The 23,181-nt window shown below is 38.4% G+C and overlaps 2 protein-coding genes across 15 annotated transcripts in view; both read left to right on the forward strand.

The window, feature by feature from the left end:
• dtnbb (dystrobrevin, beta b) overlaps positions 1-4,308 on the forward strand; it is a 32,326-nt gene extending 28,018 nt beyond the window's left edge. For 8 of the 10 annotated variants that reach the window (XM_044165797.1, XM_044165800.1, XM_044165796.1 and 5 more), the window contains one exon: positions 892-4,308. In XM_044165797.1, the coding sequence (XP_044021732.1) occupies positions 892-917 (26 nt within the window). In that variant the 3' untranslated portion in view covers positions 918-4,308. Of the gene's footprint in view, positions 1-60; positions 85-891 lie in introns of all 10 variants that reach the window. The other 2 variants (XM_044165799.1, XM_044165798.1) reach the window with 1 other exon arrangement.
• A 4,347-nt stretch (positions 4,309-8,655) lies between these two features.
• Positions 8,656-23,181, forward strand: part of LOC122861418 (DNA (cytosine-5)-methyltransferase 3A-like) — a 43,952-nt gene continuing 29,426 nt past the window's right edge. For 3 of the 5 annotated variants that reach the window (XM_044165789.1, XM_044165790.1, XM_044165791.1), the window contains exons 1-4: positions 8,673-8,808; positions 9,975-10,171; positions 14,632-14,739; positions 19,895-20,246. In XM_044165789.1, the coding sequence (XP_044021724.1) occupies positions 10,091-10,171; positions 14,632-14,739; positions 19,895-20,246 (541 nt within the window). In that variant the 5' untranslated portion in view covers positions 8,673-8,808; positions 9,975-10,090. Of the gene's footprint in view, positions 8,809-9,974; positions 10,172-14,631; positions 14,740-19,894; positions 20,247-23,181 lie in introns of all 5 variants that reach the window. The other 2 variants (XM_044165787.1, XM_044165788.1) reach the window with 2 other exon arrangements.

Genomic DNA, 23,181 nt, shown 5'->3' on the forward strand with positions numbered 1-23,181 from the left:
TGTTGATCATAAAGATTGGCCAAAACATAAATATGCAATATTTCCTTTCTTTTTTTTCAGCTCAAGCAGAATGAACAACAAAAAGTAGGAATTATAATTAATTAATATTATAGTATGCATATTTAACATAGTATGGAAGCAGAGTAGCTGTGGTTGTATTAATTAATTAATTAATTTAATTTATATCGAGATCACAAGTTACGTATCCTGTTATTTCGAGATATACTTTTTTTTCTCTCGTGATAATAATGTTTTAATTATCTCGTTATCTTGAGAAAACAGGCTGTTGTTTCCAAAGATACAACAACAGCAGGTTGTTTTCTCTAGATAACGGGATAAATATCTTGTTTTTAAAAAAAACAAAAGGCCATTTTGTGAAGTTAAGGCGTTAAGTATTTTATATCATTATCTCCAAAAACATACTGTTATGTCGAGATAATGAGATAATTAACCCATTATTTGTTGGGAAACTGAGATAAGGGGATAATTAACTCATGATCTCAAGATAATGGGATGAAATAAAATTACTGTAACCACAGCCGTTCTTGGCTTCCGTATATAGAATAATCTAGAAACGAGTTGCCTGAAGCACATTTCACATCCTGCAACTGGCCAAACAGTAGTTGGTGCTAATTATGACAGCATCGTTTCTTAATTTGTTAGATTGGAAGAGTTGGCCGCAGCTAAACATTTGCATGACACCTTCATTAGCCAATAAAATAATTGTTCGACTCTTTATAATGAGCTTCTGCTTCAACCCTCTAAAGTAGCAAGGCACCATGGCACATTTCCACAGACTCATTCATACTTCTTTTTTTTTTTTTTACAAATTAATTCAGACTATACAGGCTGTCAGCAGCACTAAATTTGCTCTTCTGTGTGTGATTCCAGGCACAGCGAGACTACAGAAGCACTGAGGAAAAGAGAACACCATTCCACCCTGTAAGAACATACAGTCATCAAATGGGAAGAATCAGTAACAACAACAACAACAACAACCCCTGGCATTAGCACGTAGAGTAATGCATGCTGTAATCTAACAGGATTTCACTATGTGAAAAAAACGTTTCTTCACACCTTGCAGGTTGCAAGATGTGTCTAATTAGCGAGTGTGTATGTCGTCCTGTAAACAAAAACTGTAATTACCCAATGATTTTCCTCATGACTGCTAAGGAATGGCTTGCTGTGCTTACTCCCCCAACTGTTCCATTGCAGCAGATCATTCTGTATATAAAATACTGTAAACACATGACCATGGGAATGCCCCGACATGAAGGTGACCTCCTGTCACAACATGTTCCCTGTCGTTGCTTTTGTATGATTAGTACTAGTATTTTTCTTCCTTTTTTTTCATTTTTGCATGAAGTTGCACTCATGTCTGGATTTAGGTACTGTACCATGCAATGCAATGCCTCTTTGTGGGTTTATAATGACAGCTGGGGTGTCAGAAGTGTCCTGCCTCAGAATTCACGCTGAGTGTGTTTACTTGCACATCCATATTCTGAAGTTTGTTAAAAAAGAACTTTGATCTTTTGTAAAAGCAGACTGCTCGGAGTCTTGCCGTCACCGTGAGGGTTGCCAGGCAACCAGCGGAAACTCCAGGAAGTCACTGCGCCCGGCCAAGAAATAGTCCAGCAATCCCCCGTAAAAATCACAACATGTTATTTTTACACTTCGGTTTTTGTACCAATTAAACAAATAAGCTATAACGAAACAATTAGTGAGCAATATAGGTGCTGGTAGGTTGATACTTTTACCTTTGGACAGAGTCAAGCTAGCTGTTTGCCCCTGTTTCCCAGCTTTATACTCAGCTAACTGTCTCCTGGCCATCCAAAACCTTTGGCTTATTTTAATAATTTTATTTGTAAGGGAACATGTTCAATATTAAACATAAATGTTACCATTTGATGTATTGTACAGGAGTTAACTCAAAGCTAATTTTGTTAGATGTCAGTTGGGTTTCCATGATAATATCCTTTCTATTAATGTGTGCAGTGATATCTGTTATTACAGTATGAAGACGCACATAAACAGCTTATCCCCATTCAGATCTTAACCAGGAATAACAGCTGGTATCCAGAATACTTTGTGCATGTAAACACACTCACTGAGTCACATACTGTACTGCTGCTACTGTGCTCTCAGTGAGCCACCCTTGCAAATAAGAGGGCTGTGCGATTAAGAGAAACCAAGGGGCTACTACAAACACAATAATGAGCCGAGTCTTGTTGTTTCCTCCCTGTGAAAACTTAACTGAACACACCTGACTAGCTGGTAGCCTCGGTATTTATTGTTTCAAGTGTAGGGAAGCACCTCAGGATGTTTAAATAGTAATGAACTAGGCACTGAGTTTTAGTTGTGAATTACAATTGAACACTTATACAGTATTTGAGGATGTAAGGTTGTAGTAATTAAGTAGGAAATGCTTTGATAGCTTTATTTAGTTAATAAAGGAGTATTGAAAATGTTTATGTGCAATGAAGATAGGTGCTCAGGGACTGCAGAGCTACTCTAGGTGAAATATGGTGGTAATGTCCTTTAACTGCTAGATGTCATTGGCCACAGACTGAGAGGTTAAAGCTCAATGATGATGAAAAATGGAGGGTTTCAGTCCAAAAAATACATCCACAGTTATTTATAAATTAGTCCGTCAACTTTCTTGTGATCCCTGTAAGACTGAGTTGAAACTTCCTAAAGTAGTTAATTTTCATTTTCTGTCAATTTGTTTCATTTTGGAATGAAACTCTTTAAATATGTAGAGGAAAACAACAGCAAGTGATTAAACGCTGGGTAAAGAATGTGGATCATTAGGAGAGAAGTTTTTCTGAAGTGCTATTTGGTAAAGCATGTTGTTGGATATAGTTTGTCTGTGTGTGAATTTGTGTCTTTCACGGCAAAGCAAAGCTGTTACAGAGATAGCTGTCAACCAGAGAGGATGTTTATGTTTGTAAGTCTGACTGAGATCAGGTGTCACCTTTACATATTTGTCTTCTAGTTCAGTGTTTTTTGTCCTTCAGGGTAGCCATTCATCTCAAATGAAAATGAGCAATGTTTGCTTTTTAGTAAATGCAATGTGATAAAGGTCTGGGAGCAGTTTTAGAGTGACATGTTCAGTTCTCAAAGGAAGTTGTAGGTAAAATCTGACTGAATCGAAATGAAAAGCCTGAACTTTTTGTTTTGAGATTTGTACAGTAAGCCTATCCTTTAAGCTAAGTATAAGGTTTCAACAACCTGTTACACTGTGTCAAGAAAAAGAACAAAAAGAGGCTCCTCTGTTATCGACGTTCTAAATGTGATGTTTTCGTTCAGTTCTCTTTTCTGCTCTATGTTATCATTATTGTTATTATTCTGGTTTACAGTATTAGTGGAGTATGGTCAATGTAATGAGTTTGTCAAAACGCAGATTCACATGCACACTCACACTCTGTCGCCCAAATATGAATTATTAAGTCCCATAATTTAAAATTCTGTGATCACTGCTGTCAAAAAGTTTAGTTTATTCAGCGGATAAGGTCCAGAAACGATTAAAATGCAGATGTAAAAATTTTAACTGTCTTCCCCTTCATTCTGGTCACGCATTTGAATTCAAAAGTTAGCTTTCTTTTTCTTCTTTCAGTTTGTGCCTGTAGCTGTTCTGTAAAGTGCTGTATAAAGTAACCATTCAGCAAATACGATGATCTATCAGCTTTTATGTCAGAGTTTTAGTCTGTGACTTTGTAGAGATTTTATTTATTTAATAAGTGTGTTCTTGGGGAAACTGATGCTCAGCCTTTATATTTGTGCCAAACTGTTTGCAGCCATTGTGTGTCATACAAATTACAGGTATAGTATATCTGCATTAGTATGTTGTTGTTGCTCATAGTTTATTCACAGAATGCCTGAAGATGTTCACAGTAAATGTTTTCCACTGCTGGAAAAACTTGCATTTAATAGGTAATAAAGAAAGAAAACACATTCCAAATCTACTGATAGACAGTCACTGATGTCATTTTAGCCAATGTGGAGGCAATACTGTATATACCCTGTCAGACCAAACTCGGGGTATTACAAATAAAACACAGCCGGTTATACAGAGGTGCATACATTGTGATCCTTTTATTGTTTGCAGAGAGACAATGTGCAAAGAGGACGACCTCTGCGACAACGCTCCCCTGATGTTATTTATCTATGTATGTGTTCTGTATGGTTATGCTTCTGGTACACATTTGTTTCTCATGTTGATTTTACAAAACATAGTTTTATGTCACAAAGCCACTGTCTTTTGTAAATAAATCAAATGTGAGATATATTAAAAAGATTTAAAATATGGCTTTGACCAATCATGTCATGATTGTTAGTGTGGTTTTTTGATTAAACATCACTAAAGGTCCTTCAGTCATTACCAAATGCATACATCAATTATTAGTATTGTGAAGTAACTGAGTAAATTTCTTGAAACTTAACATTTTCCTTTTCTTAACTTCTACTCCACCACTTTTCAGCCTGAAATATTGTACTTTTTACTTTATTTAATGACAGCTGAAGAATAGTGTATAAAATAGTTAAAATGAACTTCACCTTAACCAGCTACATTAAAATGCTGCTTACACATAAATGCATCATTAAATATTCAATAATAGAATAATAATATAATTTTACCCTTCATCATAATAAGTACTTTAACTAGCAAATGTACAAATACTTAAGTATATTTCAAACATAAATCAAACTTTTACCCAAATAAAATGTTGAATGCAGTATTTTTCCTTTTAATGGAATTAAATAAATTTTTACATGGTGGTATTACCACTTTTACCTAAGTTAAGGAACTGAATCTACTTCTTCTACCATTGTCATGTATAAAGCAACTTCATAGAATATAGGAAATAAAATAAAAGTGTCAATCATTGCATTTTTATCTTGTAGAGAAAAATCCTTTAGGATTTGTTAAAACATAGAAACACATGATTTTGCCATTAGATCTCAACTGCACTAGTTGTGCTTTCCCAAACCATTTCATTTAACCACTTTTTTGTCATAAGGTAATTTATATATTAAACAGGGACACATTTTTCATATATCATACTGACTTCAAAAAAAAGAGTGATGCAAAGAAATGACTTTATATACCATAAGTGGTAATTTGAATTTCATCAGGATTCATAGGAGAGCTCAAAAAGTTATGACTTAATGTGTGTTATTCCATATGAATTCTGTTTTTAAATAATAAAGAGCAAAGTAATTTTGTCAATTAAAGTGAGAAACTATCTTCAGCTAATGTTAATGTTAGTATAAAGTATTGCTGTGGTGGAAAGTAACTAAGGACATTTACTCAAATCCTGTAATATAAGGGTTTTGAGGTACTTGTACCATTTTAAACTTCTACTTTCTAGAAGTACTTTATTATTGTACTTTTTCTTCACTACATTTATTTGGAGTATTTGAGCTTTAGTTGTTATTATTTTGCAAATTCAGATTTTACATATATATATATACAAAATCAACAAATAAATGATCTTGCATTGTTATTGATTAAACAACCCAGAAGTATATCAAGTACCCAAATTGGGCTCCACCATGATCAGCTACAATAAAATGCTGCTTACACATTTATGCATCAGATTATAATCCAATATTATAATATGTATAATAATATAACACTCTGGAAGCAGGCATTCTGCTGCATAATGAGTACTTTTACTTTTGATACTGTAAGTAGATTTTGCTGACAAAATTTCTTTACTTTTACTTGAGTGAATGTTTTAATATAGGACTCCCTTTTGTTTCTTTGTCAATCAGTCAGTGTGTGTGCTCAGTGTAGCTCAGTTTCTGATTTAAACCTCAGCTCACAGGGGGATAGAAAGAGTTGCATTTCTTTGTTGTTTTAAATGTGCTCACATTCACGTTAAAGAGGTTTGTTTCTCATGGGCATTGAAGTAAATAAACCCCTTAAATAAAAATGTGTCTCTTGTGCCTGACACACAAAATTGGTAAACACTTCCTCCCAATAGGTCAGCTAAAAAACAATGCCCCTTTCCTGCTTCACCTACAAGTCTAAATCAAAGTCTAAGAAAATGTCTAAAACTACACTCATTACAGGTGAGATGAGGTCGAGACACTTTGACCTAGCAGCATCCTCCTCTGTGGGTTTCTAGGAGAGCGTTTCCACCAGCCAGTATCACACTGTTCCTGTCTGCAGGTCATATGGCGTCATCTTGCTGCTGCTGCTGCTGTGGTTGCTGTCCTCACATGACCTACTCAGTGCCATTGACTGTGAGAAAGTGGAGACGCTACTGCTTCCAGATCAGTGAACCACATCCACCTGCTGCACACACATTTCTCCTCTCCCTCAATCTGCCTCACAGGGAGTTCTTCTGTGAGCCTCTGGCTGCATCTGGCAACTTGTAGCATTTAACTCACTGTGTCTCCGTCTAGTGGGCATGTATGGGACAATGTTGGTTGCAGTGGTAGGCTGCTGTAGGATTAATGGAATGAAAGTGATAAGAGATTTGATATCTTGTTCTAGCTGCACTCTAGGAAATGAAATGGAGATGTGCTGCTAGATGAAGATTCTGTTCACAGGATAAAATCTAAGAGACTGTAAGAGATGTGCTACATACTCCATACTCTACAGCCATTTTGATATACAGAGTTAAGGCCAAATAAGCCCAGTAAGGCTTGTCTGAGCATGTTTGACAATAAGAAATGTGTAGCTTTCATAAGTATATATACTTAAAAGGCACATGACATATTTTTCATATTTACGGTGTCATTATGTTGTTATTCTGCGAAGTTGGGCACAAATGACCACTATTGCAGTGTTTGCATCCCTCACTTTTATGTGGTTTTCAACAGCTGCATAGTTTCCATTTTAGTTTTCAGAGAGGAGACATAACTCTAGTCCCAAAACTTCTTCTGTCATAGAGCTTTTGGAAGCTGGAAAAAAAATTGATTGCATTTTTATAAAGCGATAACAATCGATGAGAAACTAGCAACAAAAGGAGCTAAGTTGAATTTGACTCAAATAGCTTGATCAAGAAGATGAACTGTATGTCTCCTCATGCATGTTTCTTATTAGTTTCTGTTATATAAATGAAAAATTCAGTATTTACACACAAAAGACACAAGAATGTCCTGCTATACTGACAGTAACTCCATTATTTTGGATTTGACTTGATGAGCTGCATCATCAATTTTCTTCCCCATCAGAAGTCTGTCAAGTCAAATGTAACCATATGTACTAGAAAAGGGGGCCTATATGGTGTAATAGTTGAGGATTGTGCAATGGAATGTGCAAAATGTGCAAATGTCAGCAACCACTATATATATATAAATATATATATAAAGCACTTTACCACACTGTGTGTACTCAAACATCTGTACCTACACAACAGTACATAAACAGAGTATGTACACAGTAAGCAGTTTAATATGCAATGTAGTATTATCAGAACAATAACTATAGAGAGCACATGTTTCACTTCGCTAGACCTCAAAGCTGGCCTGAGGCATCAGCTAATTACTTGGCTGCTTAGGGCCCCACAGCCACCAGGGGGCCCATAAACGCAGCAAATTAAAAATGGGGAAGTCTCCTCAGGTTCCTGTGTTCATTTTGTCAACATTTTAATTAAATTACTTTGTGTTTGTTATACTTGTGTATTTTTTGCACTTTTCAAAAGATTAAAGCTGTACTGAACAGATACCACGTTTTACCAAGGTATTAAATGTTTTGCCTGTCACTTATTCTAATTGTAGTTAATTGCAATAAATGAATTCATGTGCACTATGCAAACACCATTTTGAAACATAAAAGCTGTTACTTAGTTTAGTTTAAATGTACACCGCATTTAAAATGCCACTGGTGATATATTTCAATATTATGTGACAATGTCATGGCAAAAATGTACAGTTCCCTTCCCCTGGCTTGGACTGTTGTATGACCATGAAATATGGGGGTCATACAAATATTCCCTATAGCCCCAAACAGGCCGAGGCTGACGCTGTTTGGCCTTAGCAATTAAATCAACATAAACCAAATCTCTCTAAGGGGAAGTGGTGAAAATAAGGAAAGGGCATTCATCTTTGCACACAGGTCTAGTGTTTATTTTTGCCCTAAGGTCACATCAGAGGGGCACTTAGGACAACCAGAGTGGTACTTATGGGACTACTGTGCCCCTCAAATGTCTCTCAGGTGCAATATTAGTTAGCAGATTTTTAGCATGGAAGTGCCCCAATTGGGCACTAATGTTTAAACCTTTAAATAAAACTTTGGAAGCATCCCTGTGGCCTAGTGGTCTAAGATGCATACCATGTGATCCCAACGTCCCCAGTTCAATTTCTTGTTTTATCCCTATGTTTACTGTCTATATCTCTACTGTCAAATGTCAAATAAATGTAAAATTGCCCACCCCCAAAATTTTTAAATAAATAAACAGGAGCCCAGTGGCATGCAGGAAACACTACTGAAGAGTAGTGTTTCCTGCATGCCACTGGGCTCCTGAGAGGAAATCATGCATAATATCAAAAAGAGATCTAGATGTGTGTGTATTAGGGGGGTCCACGATAATCACTTATTAGTCTCAGACCACCTTCACCCACCTCCCCCGCCCCCTCTGCACACTGTGGTGGAAGGGGCGAACTGGGTGGTGGCCAGGCAGTCTTTAGGACCCTGCGGCAGCCAGCAGACAGTCTGCAGGCCCCTGCAGTGAGAGCGGTGCATCTGGAAGAGAGCTGGCCGGCTGGGGAGGAGGAGGACGGGGAGAGAAGAGGAAGGAGGCTCCGGGAGCAAGCGAGACAAAAAGGGTCAGGCCTGGGACTTGGGAAAATCGGGTAACGAACACACAGCGATTCACGCATTTAAATCCGTTTAACCCGGCACTAGTAACTGCGCAGGAAGGGTAACCTTCATGTGAACAAAAACGTGAAAACCCCGAGAGCGGAAGGCGCTCGATGAAAATGGGGAAATAGCGATTTAGGGTTTGCTTTTTGCAGATGTGCTGATTGGACATCGCGATGTGCACTTGAACTTGACCGAATTTACAGCACAGAACCAGGATCGCGGCTCCTGAAAACACTGGCCTCATAAAAAATAAATAACGGGGATTTATACTTCAGTGGCCGTGGCCTGTAAAAGAGCCACAACCCCCTGAGTCATATTGCAGACTTCCCCTGCTGCAAAGACGTCTAAAACTTTGCAATTTTAACGCATAGCCAATTGAATAATAAATGCATGTCAGTCGATCGCAGGAATGCAAGCCTATGGCCTGGTTGTAGCTTGATGTGCGTGGAAATGCGGGGACATTAAACGCCTGTGTGGCCCTATAATAGATTATTTTTCAACACTTTCTGGTTGTTGCCTGCAATTATAAGATTTAATTCCAGCTGCTTATTACACCTTATAAATAACCGGCTGTCATCAATCTTGACTTAACCCTTAGAGGGAATTAAACACATCCTATATGAATATAGACATGTAGGCTTGTGATTTTTTGCACATTTCGACAGTGTAACTGTGGCTCCGCTGTGTGCGCATGGCTGCCTGCTAGAGTAACTTTAACCCAGACACATGAAATATTAATGTTTTAAAAATGAGTCAAACAATATAATCATCCTGGATGTATTTTGCAGCGTTATTCAGCTTATTGTGCGCACATTAGCAGCCATTTAATGTCGTCTACTGAACACCCATACATCCATGTGGTGTAAAAAAGTGGCCTAGGCCCTATAGGCGATAGTAGCCATACAGTATCCTATAGAAGCCTATGAGGTTCATACATGACGTGCACTCAACAAAGGAAAGAGCCTCTTTATGACAGAAAATACAATTTAACCAAACTGATTTGAAGAAATGTGCACACAATGTGTCAGGGTTATCACTGCAGCATGCAATTTGCATTAATCTCTGCTCACCTCTGAATGAAAGCATCTCAACATTAATGCAAAATTAGTGTATCTAATTTGTGAGGCATGAACAAGTTTTCTTTCTTATCTTCCAGGAGAGCCGAAAGAAGAGGGATCATCTCTCATTTCTTTTTTTTTGTTCCTTTGAGTTTATTTTCATCTACATCGCCCATTATCAGACATTACCCATAAGCCCATAAGACCCTCTACGATGCCGTCCAACACTGTCACCAACACCAACACCACTGCATTCAAAGGCTCAGACTACGCTGATTCACCTGGAAACAGAATGGTAAGATACACGTGTGAAAAATAAAAAGTATGCTTCAGGAATCTCACTTTAGGTATTTATGAGACTCCTCTGAAGTTTGGTATGTTGGTGAGTGACTCTGGATTTCTCAACTTTATAGCTAGCGGGTTCAAAGAGTTCATTCAGTCATATTGTGGCTTTTTGAATGACTTGAGCTAAGCTGCTGATTAATTTGGGATTCGACTCTCCACTGCAAAATGCAATATTTTTGAAAGGCCTCAAAGTCACCAGAGCTGATTTAAAAGGAGATTACTCACTCCTGGGCTCATCCAGCAATGGTGTAGTACAGTGTGACTTTCAGTATTTTCCTAAAAATATCTATAAAGAGTATGTGTGTCTGTTAGTGTTATTACTTTGATATTACATTGATGGAGCCCTGAAAAAGGGGGATGTGATTTGTACAGTCACTTCAGGTCAAAGCCAATTAAAATGGAGTTAATCAATCAGTCAAGCTAATGCCTTATTGATCTCTGCAATCCAAAGACTTACTGGAGTTGACTCAGTCGCATCGATTCCTTCTATTTATTGAAGAAATAGTCCGATTTTTTATTGAAGAATCCAACAGTATGTGGAGTGCCATGTCACTTTTCATGATGCAGACAGACTCATTATTACAGTCTGTGTAACTGCAGCATCATTGATGCTCCACAGTGGCAGTGATAGCAGCATCACTGAGGATGCTGTTGCGAGATGCAGCTGTATTATGTGACATTTGCTGTTGTAATGGTGGTTGGTGACGTGGGCGTTGGCTGGTGTAGGTTGAGCTGGAGCTGGAATGGCTCTACAGCTCTTTTACTGGGGAGATCTGTCCTCTTCCTCTGTGTTCCCATTACACAGTACTGCCCTTAGTCTTGTTGCCTGGCAACAGACGTTGCCTTAAATAACCGGCTACCCAGACGGAAATAGTGCAGAGATATTGACAATGTAGTAGGGTTCACTCCAGGCAACAACAAATCATATTTCAGGCTTTTCTGTTGTTGTTTTTTCAGAAAATATTAGAGCAAATCTGTGTGTGAAAATGGCGTGATATTTTCATTCCGTGTTTCTGAGCGCTCGGGTTGGGAATTGGATGGTGTAGGCTGTTTCTGCAGGCACCACTGAATTGTGTCATCCATGTAAGTGGTTCCCAAATGAGCCTGCACACCAGGCTGCACTCAAAACGTGCTATTATCTATGCAAATTCTGCCGCCCTGTAAGGAAAAACTGAAGCACAAGGCTCTCTATTAGTAGTCACACAATGAACGGGCATCATCTGCAAAACACATTCTCTCACAAAAACATCGATATGTACATTTAAAATAACTTTTTAAAGACTTGTCGGTAACCTCTGTTTATTTATCCAGAAATTCATTGATTAATATTCTATGATGATTTCCAGATTTCCTGCAATATTTATAAATTATAACTCTGTGCCCATTAATTACAGCATCAGTTACACTGATCACATCTATTTCTTTATGCAAATCAGTTTATCACCCTGGGACACTAATGGTTGATGGATTTATTACATTTTAGCAGAAAACACTCTCAGGATGGAACATGCCCTGACCTTTGAAATTCCTGCTTGTGTTTATTAACTTCCTCCATCCTTTAAATGATTTAACAAGTAGAGTCTGCTGGAATCTGTGTGTGCAGTTTTTCCAGTTTTTAAAGAACATTTTTATGGCATTTTTGCTTTTATTGGACACTTCATGGAAAAAAGAGCAGAACGAGAAGGTGATGAGATGTCACAAAGGTCCCTGGTCAGTGGTACATATACTGTGACCCATCAGATTGGGTGACCTGATCAAGAATTTTGGTTGTACTGCTACTGCAAAGGTTTTTTGTTAGTTAGTTATTGTGTCATGCACATACAAGTGCCAAGGCCACATGGACTGATAAGAGACTAAAATACTGTTGCAGTGGTAAAACATTTGTCAGACATGAACATAACTTCTTGCATATAACATTATATCACAAACAAGGAACTTCTTCCTTCTTCTCTTATGTCGATAACAGTTACACAATATTATTGCGATATCATGAAAAAAGTTTGCTTGTTAAAAACTAAAGGTATCTAGAAGCTAGCTAGTTACTGCATCTGCTTCTTTTTTATATTTTATGGCGAGTGGCAACCAGCGTTAAGATGCATTACCGCCACCTATTATGACAAAGCAAGAACAGAAAGAAACGAAACTGAGACGCTGAATTATTTACACGATATAATCATATGTGTATTATTAACATGATATCAATCATACCGGTATATCGCGACACCCCTAAATTGTAGATGTTCAAATTTCCAATTTTCTGAGAAATTTAAAGGTCCAGTGTGTAGGATTTAGTGGCATCTAGCGATTCAATTGCAGATAGCAACCATTTGAATACCACTCGCATCACCCTCCCGTTCCAAGCGTATAGGAGAAACTATGGTGGTCGCAAAAAACACGAATGGCCCTATCTAGAGCCAGTGTTTGATTTGTTTGTTCTGGGCTACTGTAGAAACATGGCGGTGCAACATGGGACTTCTGTGGAAAGGGACCCGCTCCCTATGTAGATATAAACGGCGTATTTTAAGGTAATGAAAACACGATTCTTATTTTCAGGTGATTATACACTAATGAAAACATGCTGATAAATATTATATTCCATTTTTGCCAATAGCTTCTCCTAAATGTTACACACTGAACCTTTAAGGACTTCTCGTCAATGCTGGCTTAAAATATGAGGTTCCAAGTTCATTCTTGACCTTGGAAACAGCAGTTGAGAAAAAAAAATCTCACCATGAGGCCCATTTAGTTTCCATTTAGTTTCAGTTTAATATTCCCTGTTTATTTCTATTTATTAATACTTATATTACTGCTGTGCAATATCCACCGTCTAATAATCTGGTTGATCTGCTACACTTAACTTGACAGTACTCATTATTGCACTATTACTTATTACTTATATTGTTACGTTGTATTATACCGTACTATACTAATCAACCTATAAATCCACTTTTTTACTTTACACTTATTTTAGCTTTTATACTTTATATCCACTTTTGTACTTAATTTATCTTAGCTGTATTATAGTGTATTATATTTTGATTTGCACATCTCTTATTTCTTACTAGAAATTATTGTCTCGTTGAGGACTTATTTTATTATTATTTCTATTTCTATTCTATTCCTGTGTGCATTGTCGTGATAGTGAGCAGCTGTAATGAAAGAGTTTCCCCTCGGGGATCAATAAAGTATTTCTGATTCTGATTAGTAGCGGTTCTGGAGCTTTTGACCATATCACATGATCTTCATGAGCAGATGGAGTTTGCCAAAAGGGTTTAAATGTAACATGGAGAAGATAAGTCCTTAAACTGCTCAGAAGGGAAAATTGAACATTTACAATTCTATGACAATGTGGGAAACTCCATCAGTTTATAAAGATCATGTGATAAGACTGAAAGCTCTAGAGCAGCTACTATATGGACTAAATGGAAGATGTTTTCATGTGAGACGCAAAACTAATTGAAACTTACAGTAAATTGATGGATCTACATGTCTAAAATACAACCACTGATTGTTCCATAGTCTGGATAGCACAGTGTTTTTGTATCATGTTAAAATGCATCATGTTAAAAGTCTTACACTCACAGTAATCTTCTCTCATGTCATCCTGTGCCACAGTGCCAAAGATTAAAATAACAACAAGTCAGCAAAGAGACTCGGTTACCAGAATGCCTTACAGTGTGGAGTGCTCATTTATCTTTGAGGGAATCTCACATTCAATACTGAAGGAATTTAATAAGGATCCAGCCCTCCACCCGCCACCGCAGCTGTCAGGAATGGCCTTGCAATCTAATTTGCATTCGGACCTGGTGCTAGTGGTCCTATTCAGTCAATATTGAAACTCAAAGCATCTACATTAGGATCATCTTTTCTCCCATCAACCCCAGGGGTACTTTGTGGTGGCGGACATGGGGCTTTGTTCCTGGGGGTAGACAGTTTTATTAATCAAAGGGAAATTGCAGCAGGGGAAGGTGGGGGCCGCTCCACGTCTTTGTAACAGTGTCAAGAGAGGATTGTCTGTGGAAGGTCAGCGCTGCGTCCGTGGAGCTTTCACTTCAGCCTAGTTTGAACATGCCATTCAATTTCTATCTGCCTCATTGTCCACTCACGCCAAAGACACTCAAGGACCCGCTGCAGTCCCCCCAAGTGTTTGAGTGTGGTGCAATTTTGTGTCCTGCAGATCTAGTATCACTCCTGCTGCATCTTTGGCTGAGGTGAAACCGCCACTCAGCTTTCTGTATGCACAAATACAGTTGTCCATAACCTGGAAAGATGAAATGTCTTATGTGCATCCAAGCCTGAAATGTACATTTGACATTCCCATAGATAAGGACACTGTCACTCCAATTATTACGGGATACTGAGTCCAAATCATGGTGTGCATGATGTGTTTTGTTTTTTGTTTGTTGACAGGGTGAAAGCACAATACTGAACATGGACCTGATGACAGAGGAGAAGTCGGCTAAAAGTAGTGCCTCTTGTAAAGTTGGCAAGCCTGGAAGAAAGCGCAAGCAGTTTCCAGTGAGTGTTGATCTGACATGTCAGAAATTTTACAATGACATCCATCCATCCATCCATCCATCCATCCATCCATCCATCTATGCATGCTTGTTTTATAGTGATTTCTATCAGTTTTACAATATATTGGCTAAATGTTGCTCATAGTCAAGATTAGATCAGCTAGTCCTTGCATACAGCAATATAAAAGGAATAAAACATCACATTTAATTTAGTATGTTATGTAGTAAATTCCAAAGTTGTACCGCTATTGAATAGGAAGAGTGAGTCAGTGCCCTTTAAGGAACTTCCAACCCCGAAAGAATTTCTTTAGCCTGGGTCTTAGTGAAGAGTTTTAGTGTCTCATGCTGGTCTAAATAGGTAGCCGAATGGTTACAGTGCGTGACACATAACCGCAATGTCCATGGTTTAATTCCAGCCAGGGACCTTTGACCTCTTCAATGTCAACTGTCAAATTAAAGGCAAAAATGGCACCAAAAAAAAAACGAATAAACAAAACAACCTGTGTTGTCCAGTCATATCTTAAAGTGGTCAGATTATGCTCATTTTCAGGTTCATAATTATATTTTGAGGTTGTACCAGAATAGGTTGACATGGTTTATTTTTTTTGTTGGGAGTTGCACATGTGCAGTACTTAGTTAAGGACTACTAGCCAATCAGAAGCAGAGTAGGTTGGGTCCTGATGAGCAAGGTAGTGTGATCCAAAAAGCCGCTTCAGCCATACAACCCGAACCCTTTGGGCTTTTTCACTTTGCAAAACTATTACATGCACAAAAAAGATATATCACACAGTAAAATAAAGGGAAAAAGCCAAAAAGCATAATATGACCACTTTCAGGCAGCTGTTCCTACTGTCCACACTCGCAGGATGAAAATCCTGCTGTCCTGGAAATGCACATTTTCAGTCAATGTTTCCTGGAAGGCATTCATCGTGTTGCACTCATTTGAACACAGTGAAAATGAGTGCAACAAAAGTGACAGAAATACCCGTGTGAAGAATGAAAAAAGAGCTTAAGAGAGAGGTTCAAACCTTGATTACTTCCTCACCTCCACACAGCTTGCCAATCACTGCGTGAAGTCGGTGTGCATGTTGGATTGCAGAAATTGTCGGACATAGGCCCCCGCCATTCATATATATATATTTATAAACTATATGAGCCACTGAACAAATTGGAGATGTGGGCAGTGATTCAACGGTCTGGAACCAGGCTACCTCCCCCACACCTTTCTGACGTTGGAATTGCGGCGACTGCGGCAAAATTCTTTGTAACTTTTCAAAACCGACAATCGGATGGCCACTTCGTGCAGCAATAGGTTAATAGGTGTGTGGAGGTGAGTAAGTATGCAGGGCTTGAACTTCTCTCTTAAGTTCTCTTTTTTCATTCTTCTTTAAAAAAAGTGCAATACTGTGAATGCCTTTTAGGAGAGACTGTCCAAAAGTGTACATTATTATCTCGATTGAAACGATTATCGCGTGTCCCCTCTCTCTATGACAGCAGGCTTTTCACTCGTCCATGAAGTGTGGCCTTTTGGAACAACTATAAACACTTTTGCCGTATGACACATCATATGAACTATTTGTTCATTTTAAGCATACCCCGGCCTTAATTAACACCTATCAGAAGCTTTTGTATTAAAATAAAGGTGTTAAGCCTTCTGAAACACCACATATACTTCTTTGTACTCATACATAAACATCACACAGCCTCCACCATGTTTCTGCACACAAACACTACACTAACACCATTTGTAATTTGTTTGTGATGTCTTTTGTAGTTAAAAGCCCTAATTTAATAATGATTCTTGGGCCAACATGTATCAGGGTATTTTCTGTTCCCTGTTAAATGTTATGTTATCATTTGCATAAGCCTCTGCTTAAAATCATGTTAATTAATTCTCACAGTGTGATTCAACAAACAAAAAAAGGAATTACAAAAATATTTACAGATAATGTATGGTAGGGAGGGATATGCCGGAGGGTTTGTGCCAGAGTGTATTTAAAGCATCTTAGTTGTACTACCAATCACTGATAAAGAAAAGCTATCGTCAGAATCAGGGCACCTTCAGCGAGTGTTTTCACAGCTGTGGGGGATTGACCACATGCGGCAGACGCGCCAGTCAAATAGGTGTTTCGTTATTATTATCCTCTGAATGAAAGTCACTCACAATTTTACTTGCCAACTTAATATGCTGTCTATAAGGCATTAGTTGAATTTTTCAGTTTGAATCCTGAAGATACTCTGAAATGGATTAGATGTTTTGAGTTTTTTTTCTTTGCGCTAATTATTAAATGTCAGGTAAATAGCTGTTAAAGGTCGTATATCTCAAGCCTCAAGCCTTTTCCCATAAAGCACACAGACATCATGGACAAGGTCAAATCAAGTCCTCATAGGAAATGTTGAATGAGTGCTTGAAAAATGCCAACCAAAGTATTTGTTCATTCACCTCAGTGCACAGGGTTTTATTTACATATTAACTGACCTTGCTGCTCTTCAGCCTTCAGCCAATCTAAAGGAGGTTAACAAATGCTCAGCTGGTTACATGTTTCAGCACTGAATCTGCACTTAAATTCATTATATAATATTTATGCCTAACAAACTGGCTGCATGTTGACATGTATTTAGGCCAAGTTGTTTCATCCGTAATTATGAATTAATTGATTGAATTTACTGATCAATACATGCATATATCTAAATATATGTAGATAAAACATGTATGAAGGCAGTGGCATGAATGATGTACTTTGTTTTTCAGTGCATCTGCTTATAATGCAATTTTTGGCATTCATATGAAATGAGAAATGAGAAATTCATATGATAGTGTCATTTCATCATATACTATAGCAGCCTGCCAGCATTCTCACAAATATACATATAAATTTGTAATTTTAAGAATACAAAACATTAATTCATTTCAAAGCTATAATTCAAGCAGCATTAATCACATTTTTCACTCTTGTTTTAGTGCTCTTTTTGGTTTCCACCAACTCCTGAGGGAAATATCTGGCTCTTTAACTGCTAAATGCTCCATTATGTTCACCAGCTAGTCGCTGTCTGCTGTTTGGTGCTAGGTACAGTGGGTTTATCAGAGCTTGTTTGCTGAAAACAGCTGCCTGATGCAGCTGAAAACGACGCCAACGAGAGTGGTAAAAGTGAACCAAAACAGCAAAGTTATGGGCCGCAAAAAACAAAACAATAAGCTGAAACACACTAAAAAAGCTCTGTAGAGCTGAAGTTGGATGATAAATATCTGTGGGTTTGTCAATACAAGTGATACCTTTCACATTATACATAGTCGTTTAATCCATTGTTAGTTGTTAATTAGTGCAGCTTTAACTGTTTATTAAACTTGTTAAGCATTAAACATATTGTGTATAAGTTGTAATGCTGCAGCAGTAAGTTGGATTAGGTAGCCAGCGTTTTTATTTTGACCTCTGTCTGCCTGTCTGAGCTGCCTGATTTACTGACTGTGACCTTTGACCTCTGGCAGGGGCCACATGTAGTTCACTGGGTCAGTAATCTGTTGCGTAATTCTTTCAGCAACAGTTGTGTGTACTGTTTGTGTGTGTGAGAGCAAATTGCAAATTGAGTTTGTGCACTTGTTCGACTTTCTGTTTGTCTGTTTGCGCTCGTGTGGCTGTTTGCCTAAACTCACACACACTGCAACCTCTTGTTCTAGTTTGAATTGAGTGAGAATATTAATAATGCCTGAGCTGTGCATTTGTTGTTTTCATTCATCGTGTCAAACAGATTTACTGAAGCGCCGCTCTTTGTATGAGTGCAACTGTTCAACATTTACAGTTCATTTGTTCTCAGTTACTACAAGGATGAAGTCATTTATAGTTTTGCGGCCTGCAAGGAATGCTTAAAAACCAACTTTGGCTTGATGTAGCTTTGTTTTACGATACAGTACGACTTTCACTGAAGTTTATTTTGCATCTCTGTTCCGCATAATTTGCATTGCATTCATTACACATTTTATAGGTCTCTGGGTCACATTAAAGCTAGTTTTACATTGTGTTTTCCTCTGCAATCTGCAAGAATGAGATTACGTTTGACCTTTTAGCTTCTAGCACAGGATCTTGTGTTTGCTAAATATCGTCTGCTGAAAGACAGATGCCTCCTGAGGCATTGCTGTCGCCTGCCTTAAATGCAAACTGCTGTACCTACATCTACAGGAGATGAAAGCTTCAGCGCTGCTCTCATCAGTGTTGACAGTCTGATCTCACAAGACTTGCTCCACTTTCTGCTCCCAGTGACCCAGTAATGGGATTGTCTGAGAAAGTGTGTTTTTATGGCTATTTTTAGGCAAGAGCAGAGACACTATCACATTTCTTGTGAAGACAGTTCCTGCTTTTTTAGGTAAAGCAAGGTGTAAGAACTGAATGTCTGCCACTGTAACCTAAACTGCAGCTTTAGATAGGTCAGCTCTCTCTGAATTTACTCCTCTGCATAGAATGAAATAGTTTAACTGGGCGTTCCAAACTGGACAGACTGAAAAACTTCTTCATTGACAAAGAGCCAACATTCTTGACATATTTCCGTGCTGCTGTAATGATGAATGCACGACTACAGGAAGCTCAGTAGTGTACCTGATGAACTTGAATGTAATCCCTTCCTCACTTGCAAGTTAATGGCTGTACAGCAGATTTACTGGCACAGCTTTGAAGTTTACAATTCTGATTTAACAGAGCTGAATGGGAAATGCCATAATTCACTGACTAATAAGTGTAGAAGTTAAGCTACATGTTTGATTCTGTCCAGATAGAGCTGAGGAGGCTTCCAGGGTGAAATTAAGCTTATCTAATATGAAATGGATGAATGCTTTAATTCACATTTTCTTTGAAATAGCCCATTTACCCAACAGAGACTGAAGCGCTTATCCTCACTCTGATAATGCCAGCTGTTTTATTGTTGCTCACTGAGATGACCTTTTTTCAAGAGTGCTGGATGGATTAGTTGTAAGTTCTGAATGGTTTTGTTTATTGCACAGCCAGCTACAGTACATCCAGTGATATGTCATAACTGCTGACGGGCACAACACTGTTGTACACCTTCGAAACATCAAACTGTAACATACTGCCACAGCAATAATAATCTCTAAAGCTGATAGACTGCCAGGATGTTAACATTTCAACCTCCTCTTCCCCTGTCTGCAGGTCGAGAGCTGTGGCTCTCTCAAAGGCAGTGTGGGTGTGGGCAACAGCTACACTGGGGTGGGTAGGCCGTCCATGGCACAGGTCCACAATGGAGACGTGGGCGGGCACAGAGACAGGACGTCTGACGCCTGCTTCCCTAAACAGGAGAAGAGGGAAGTGGAGAACGGGATCCCCAGAGACCCTTCCTCCTGCCGGGCAGAGGACAGCTCCCAGGGTCAGAGCCTGAGCCCATCCCAGGAGAACGGATTCCTGCCCAGCCGGGAAGAGCAGGACTTGGTGAAAGACAAGGACGACAGCCTGACGACACCGCGCAAGAAACGAGGGAGGCGGAAACTGGAGCGCCCAACGAAATGTGAGTTTTCTGGCTTCTGCTTGTTCAGCTCGGCTTTGTTTTGATCTGCTCTCTGTGTATCCAGCAGGGAAAGTCATGTGACTAGTACAAGATGTTGAGTAATGAACTGTAAATGGATGTCAGACTGAGTGGGTCTGTGCAGCTCAACACACAGAGCATGGCACTGACACTGCCAGGATTAGTAACACTGAGGCTAAAAGTGTTGCATTCATGCAGCTGCACTGTGCTGTGAAGGAAAGGCACAAGTAGATATAAGGGCTGCAGTGTGAATCAGACATAATTGCAATGCTTGTACTGTTATTATTCATCTTATGCATATTATACTGAATGTTGTGCATGCTATATTTCACTTCTTTTGAATGTCTCGGTGTGGCTTACAAAATGCTTTCAATATGCACATCCAGTTGACATTTGAATGTGCAGCGTGCACCAAAATTTAATTTATTTTACGGAGAAAAAGGCAGCAGCAATGAAAAAGAAAGAGAGAAATACTAATTAAATTATCTATTATTATTATTGAAATCATGTAGCAAAAAGGAAAGTGGATCACCCAACCTTTAAATGTCGAAACATTGTTTCAGTTCCTAGAAATTCATCACAATGTATCATTTGAATAGAAAAGAACAGAACTTAATTGCCCACAAAGGTGGAACATTGTCTTTTGCCCATCTGGCAGTTCATTAAACCATCAAAACACACACACACACACACACACACACACACACACACACCACATAGTGGAGCAATTACAATATGAGTACTCCAAATAATAGATTACAATTAGTTATAATTTAAGAAAAACAGGTAAGAAAAAAGATTAACATACAAGTGCTGGTTCTGTGCACAGTTTGCTTTTTGATTGTAACTACAAAGTATTGAAGTAGTAATTATTTACGTGTAGTGCTGAAACAACTAGTTGATTAATTGATTAGTCAATTGACAGAAAATGTATCTGAAACTATTTTGATAAATGATTCCTCGTTTAGGTCACTTTTAAAGCAAAACATGCTCTGGGTTGAGCTTCTTAAATGTGAATACTTGCTGCTTTTCTTAGTCTTAAATCATAGTAAAATGAGCAGTTATGCGTTTTAGATTGTTGGTCAGGTTGTAAGAAACAAGCGATTTGTCACCTAGGGCCTTAGGAATCTGTGATGGGAATTGTTCACTGTTTTCTAATATTTTATAGACCAAACGATTAATTGAGGCAATAAAAGTCAGATGCAACGATTATGAAAATAATTGTTAGTCCCTAATTATGTGAGTTTTGTTAATAAGGGCACAGTAACTGAGACAACAGGGCCAAAAGTATGACTTGGCATGACTTTTGCTGCTTAAATAATTAAATAAAAGTCACAAAAAAAAGCAGCATTATTTGTTCTGATGCGAAATGCAACAAAATATTTTTTCCTGAAATAATTATGATCATTTAAATGACAATTAGTTGAAATAAAATAACCAGTTTAAATGCAAACTGTACACATTTTTATTTTAAGAAATAATTTTAAATTGAGTTTTGGTCCTACAGCAATGAATCTGCACCAGCCACAGTGCAGCAGTAAATAACATTAGCCTGTAAAGATGATATAAATCAGAGGGGCATTGTGGGGAGAGAGCAGTGCTGACAGGTAGTTTTTAGTCCAAGATGGAGATTAACAATATCACTTAGCGGCTCCCCCCCGCTCTCTGCTTTTTAGTCTTGTCTCTCTCTCTCTCCCTCTCTCTCAGCCACGTGTCTCTCTCACTCCTCTCTCGGCCACAGAGACACCGGCTATGACCTTGATGAGGAGCACAGTAAATAAAGCCAGGGGAGGAGCGACTCGTCTCCTGGCAACGAGCCTCTGTTGGGAGCTGGCAGGTCTCTGTTGTGGCCGCCTCCCTGTCGGGGCCCTGCCAGGTGGATGGCGTAGTGCCCAGAACTCTTTACAAACTGAGTCTGCACTCGGTATTCACCTGATCTGAGTTTCTAGGATCTGTTACTTCACTTCAAAGCAGAGATCTGGGATCTGGGTTTGCTTTTGGTGTAAATGGCTAAAAACGGTCTGCAACTCTACTCCCCAAATCTCGGTTTGGGTCCAGTGCTGCTCAGCTTTGGTATGATACAGTGGTGAACACAGAGGGCATGACAAATATCTAGATTTCACATATTTATCTTAATGATGATAAATTCATGATACATTTTTAAAATGTTCAAAAACATTGTTTGATAATTACCATCAGGGTTCCCAAACAACGACAAGTCTGCTTTATATGATCTGTGTAAAGATCATGATTTAAAAGAGAGTATTAGTAGGTCTGTGAAAACATTTATAAAGTCTTTGGCTTATAAATAACACTGATGATGTCATCATGGTTTACAAAGCAGAGAGGGTGTAACGCAAAGATGTTGCTGGGTTGTATTTTTAGAGTCAGTATCTCTCCCTCTGTTTCTTCAATTTTGACCATTCTGAGTCCCCCAACTTTATGAATATTAAATCGCTGATAAGATACACTTAGTTACTATTGGGGTACTATAGCTCTAACCTTTCTATACCCTACAAGAGTAAATATTGCCACAGCCTCTGGCATTCTCAGCCATAAATTGCATTGTTTTTGATCACATGATTTCAGAGTTTAAGTTGACGCATTCACTTCTTAAAGGTGGCCATATAAAGAGAAGAAATCCCACAGTTACACTAGATTATCTGCACTGTCTTCATATTTAACCACTTTCAATAAGTCCTGTGTAGTAGGAACATGTAGGGAACTACAGATGTGTCAGCTTGGTATGTACATGAGACCAATATTTTAGAGTAAATAGTCAAATATGGGATGAGGTAGGCTTATCAAATTGATATAACACAATAGTGATTTGCCTCTAACCAACTTTATAAAATCTTTCACATATTGCAGGGGCCCTCAGTAAGAGGACAATAAGTATACAGGCTACACTGGGCCG

Source organism: Siniperca chuatsi, linkage group LG15, assembly GCF_020085105.1.
Source record: "Siniperca chuatsi isolate FFG_IHB_CAS linkage group LG15, ASM2008510v1, whole genome shotgun sequence".
Lineage (NCBI taxonomy): Eukaryota > Metazoa > Chordata > Actinopteri > Centrarchiformes > Sinipercidae > Siniperca > Siniperca chuatsi.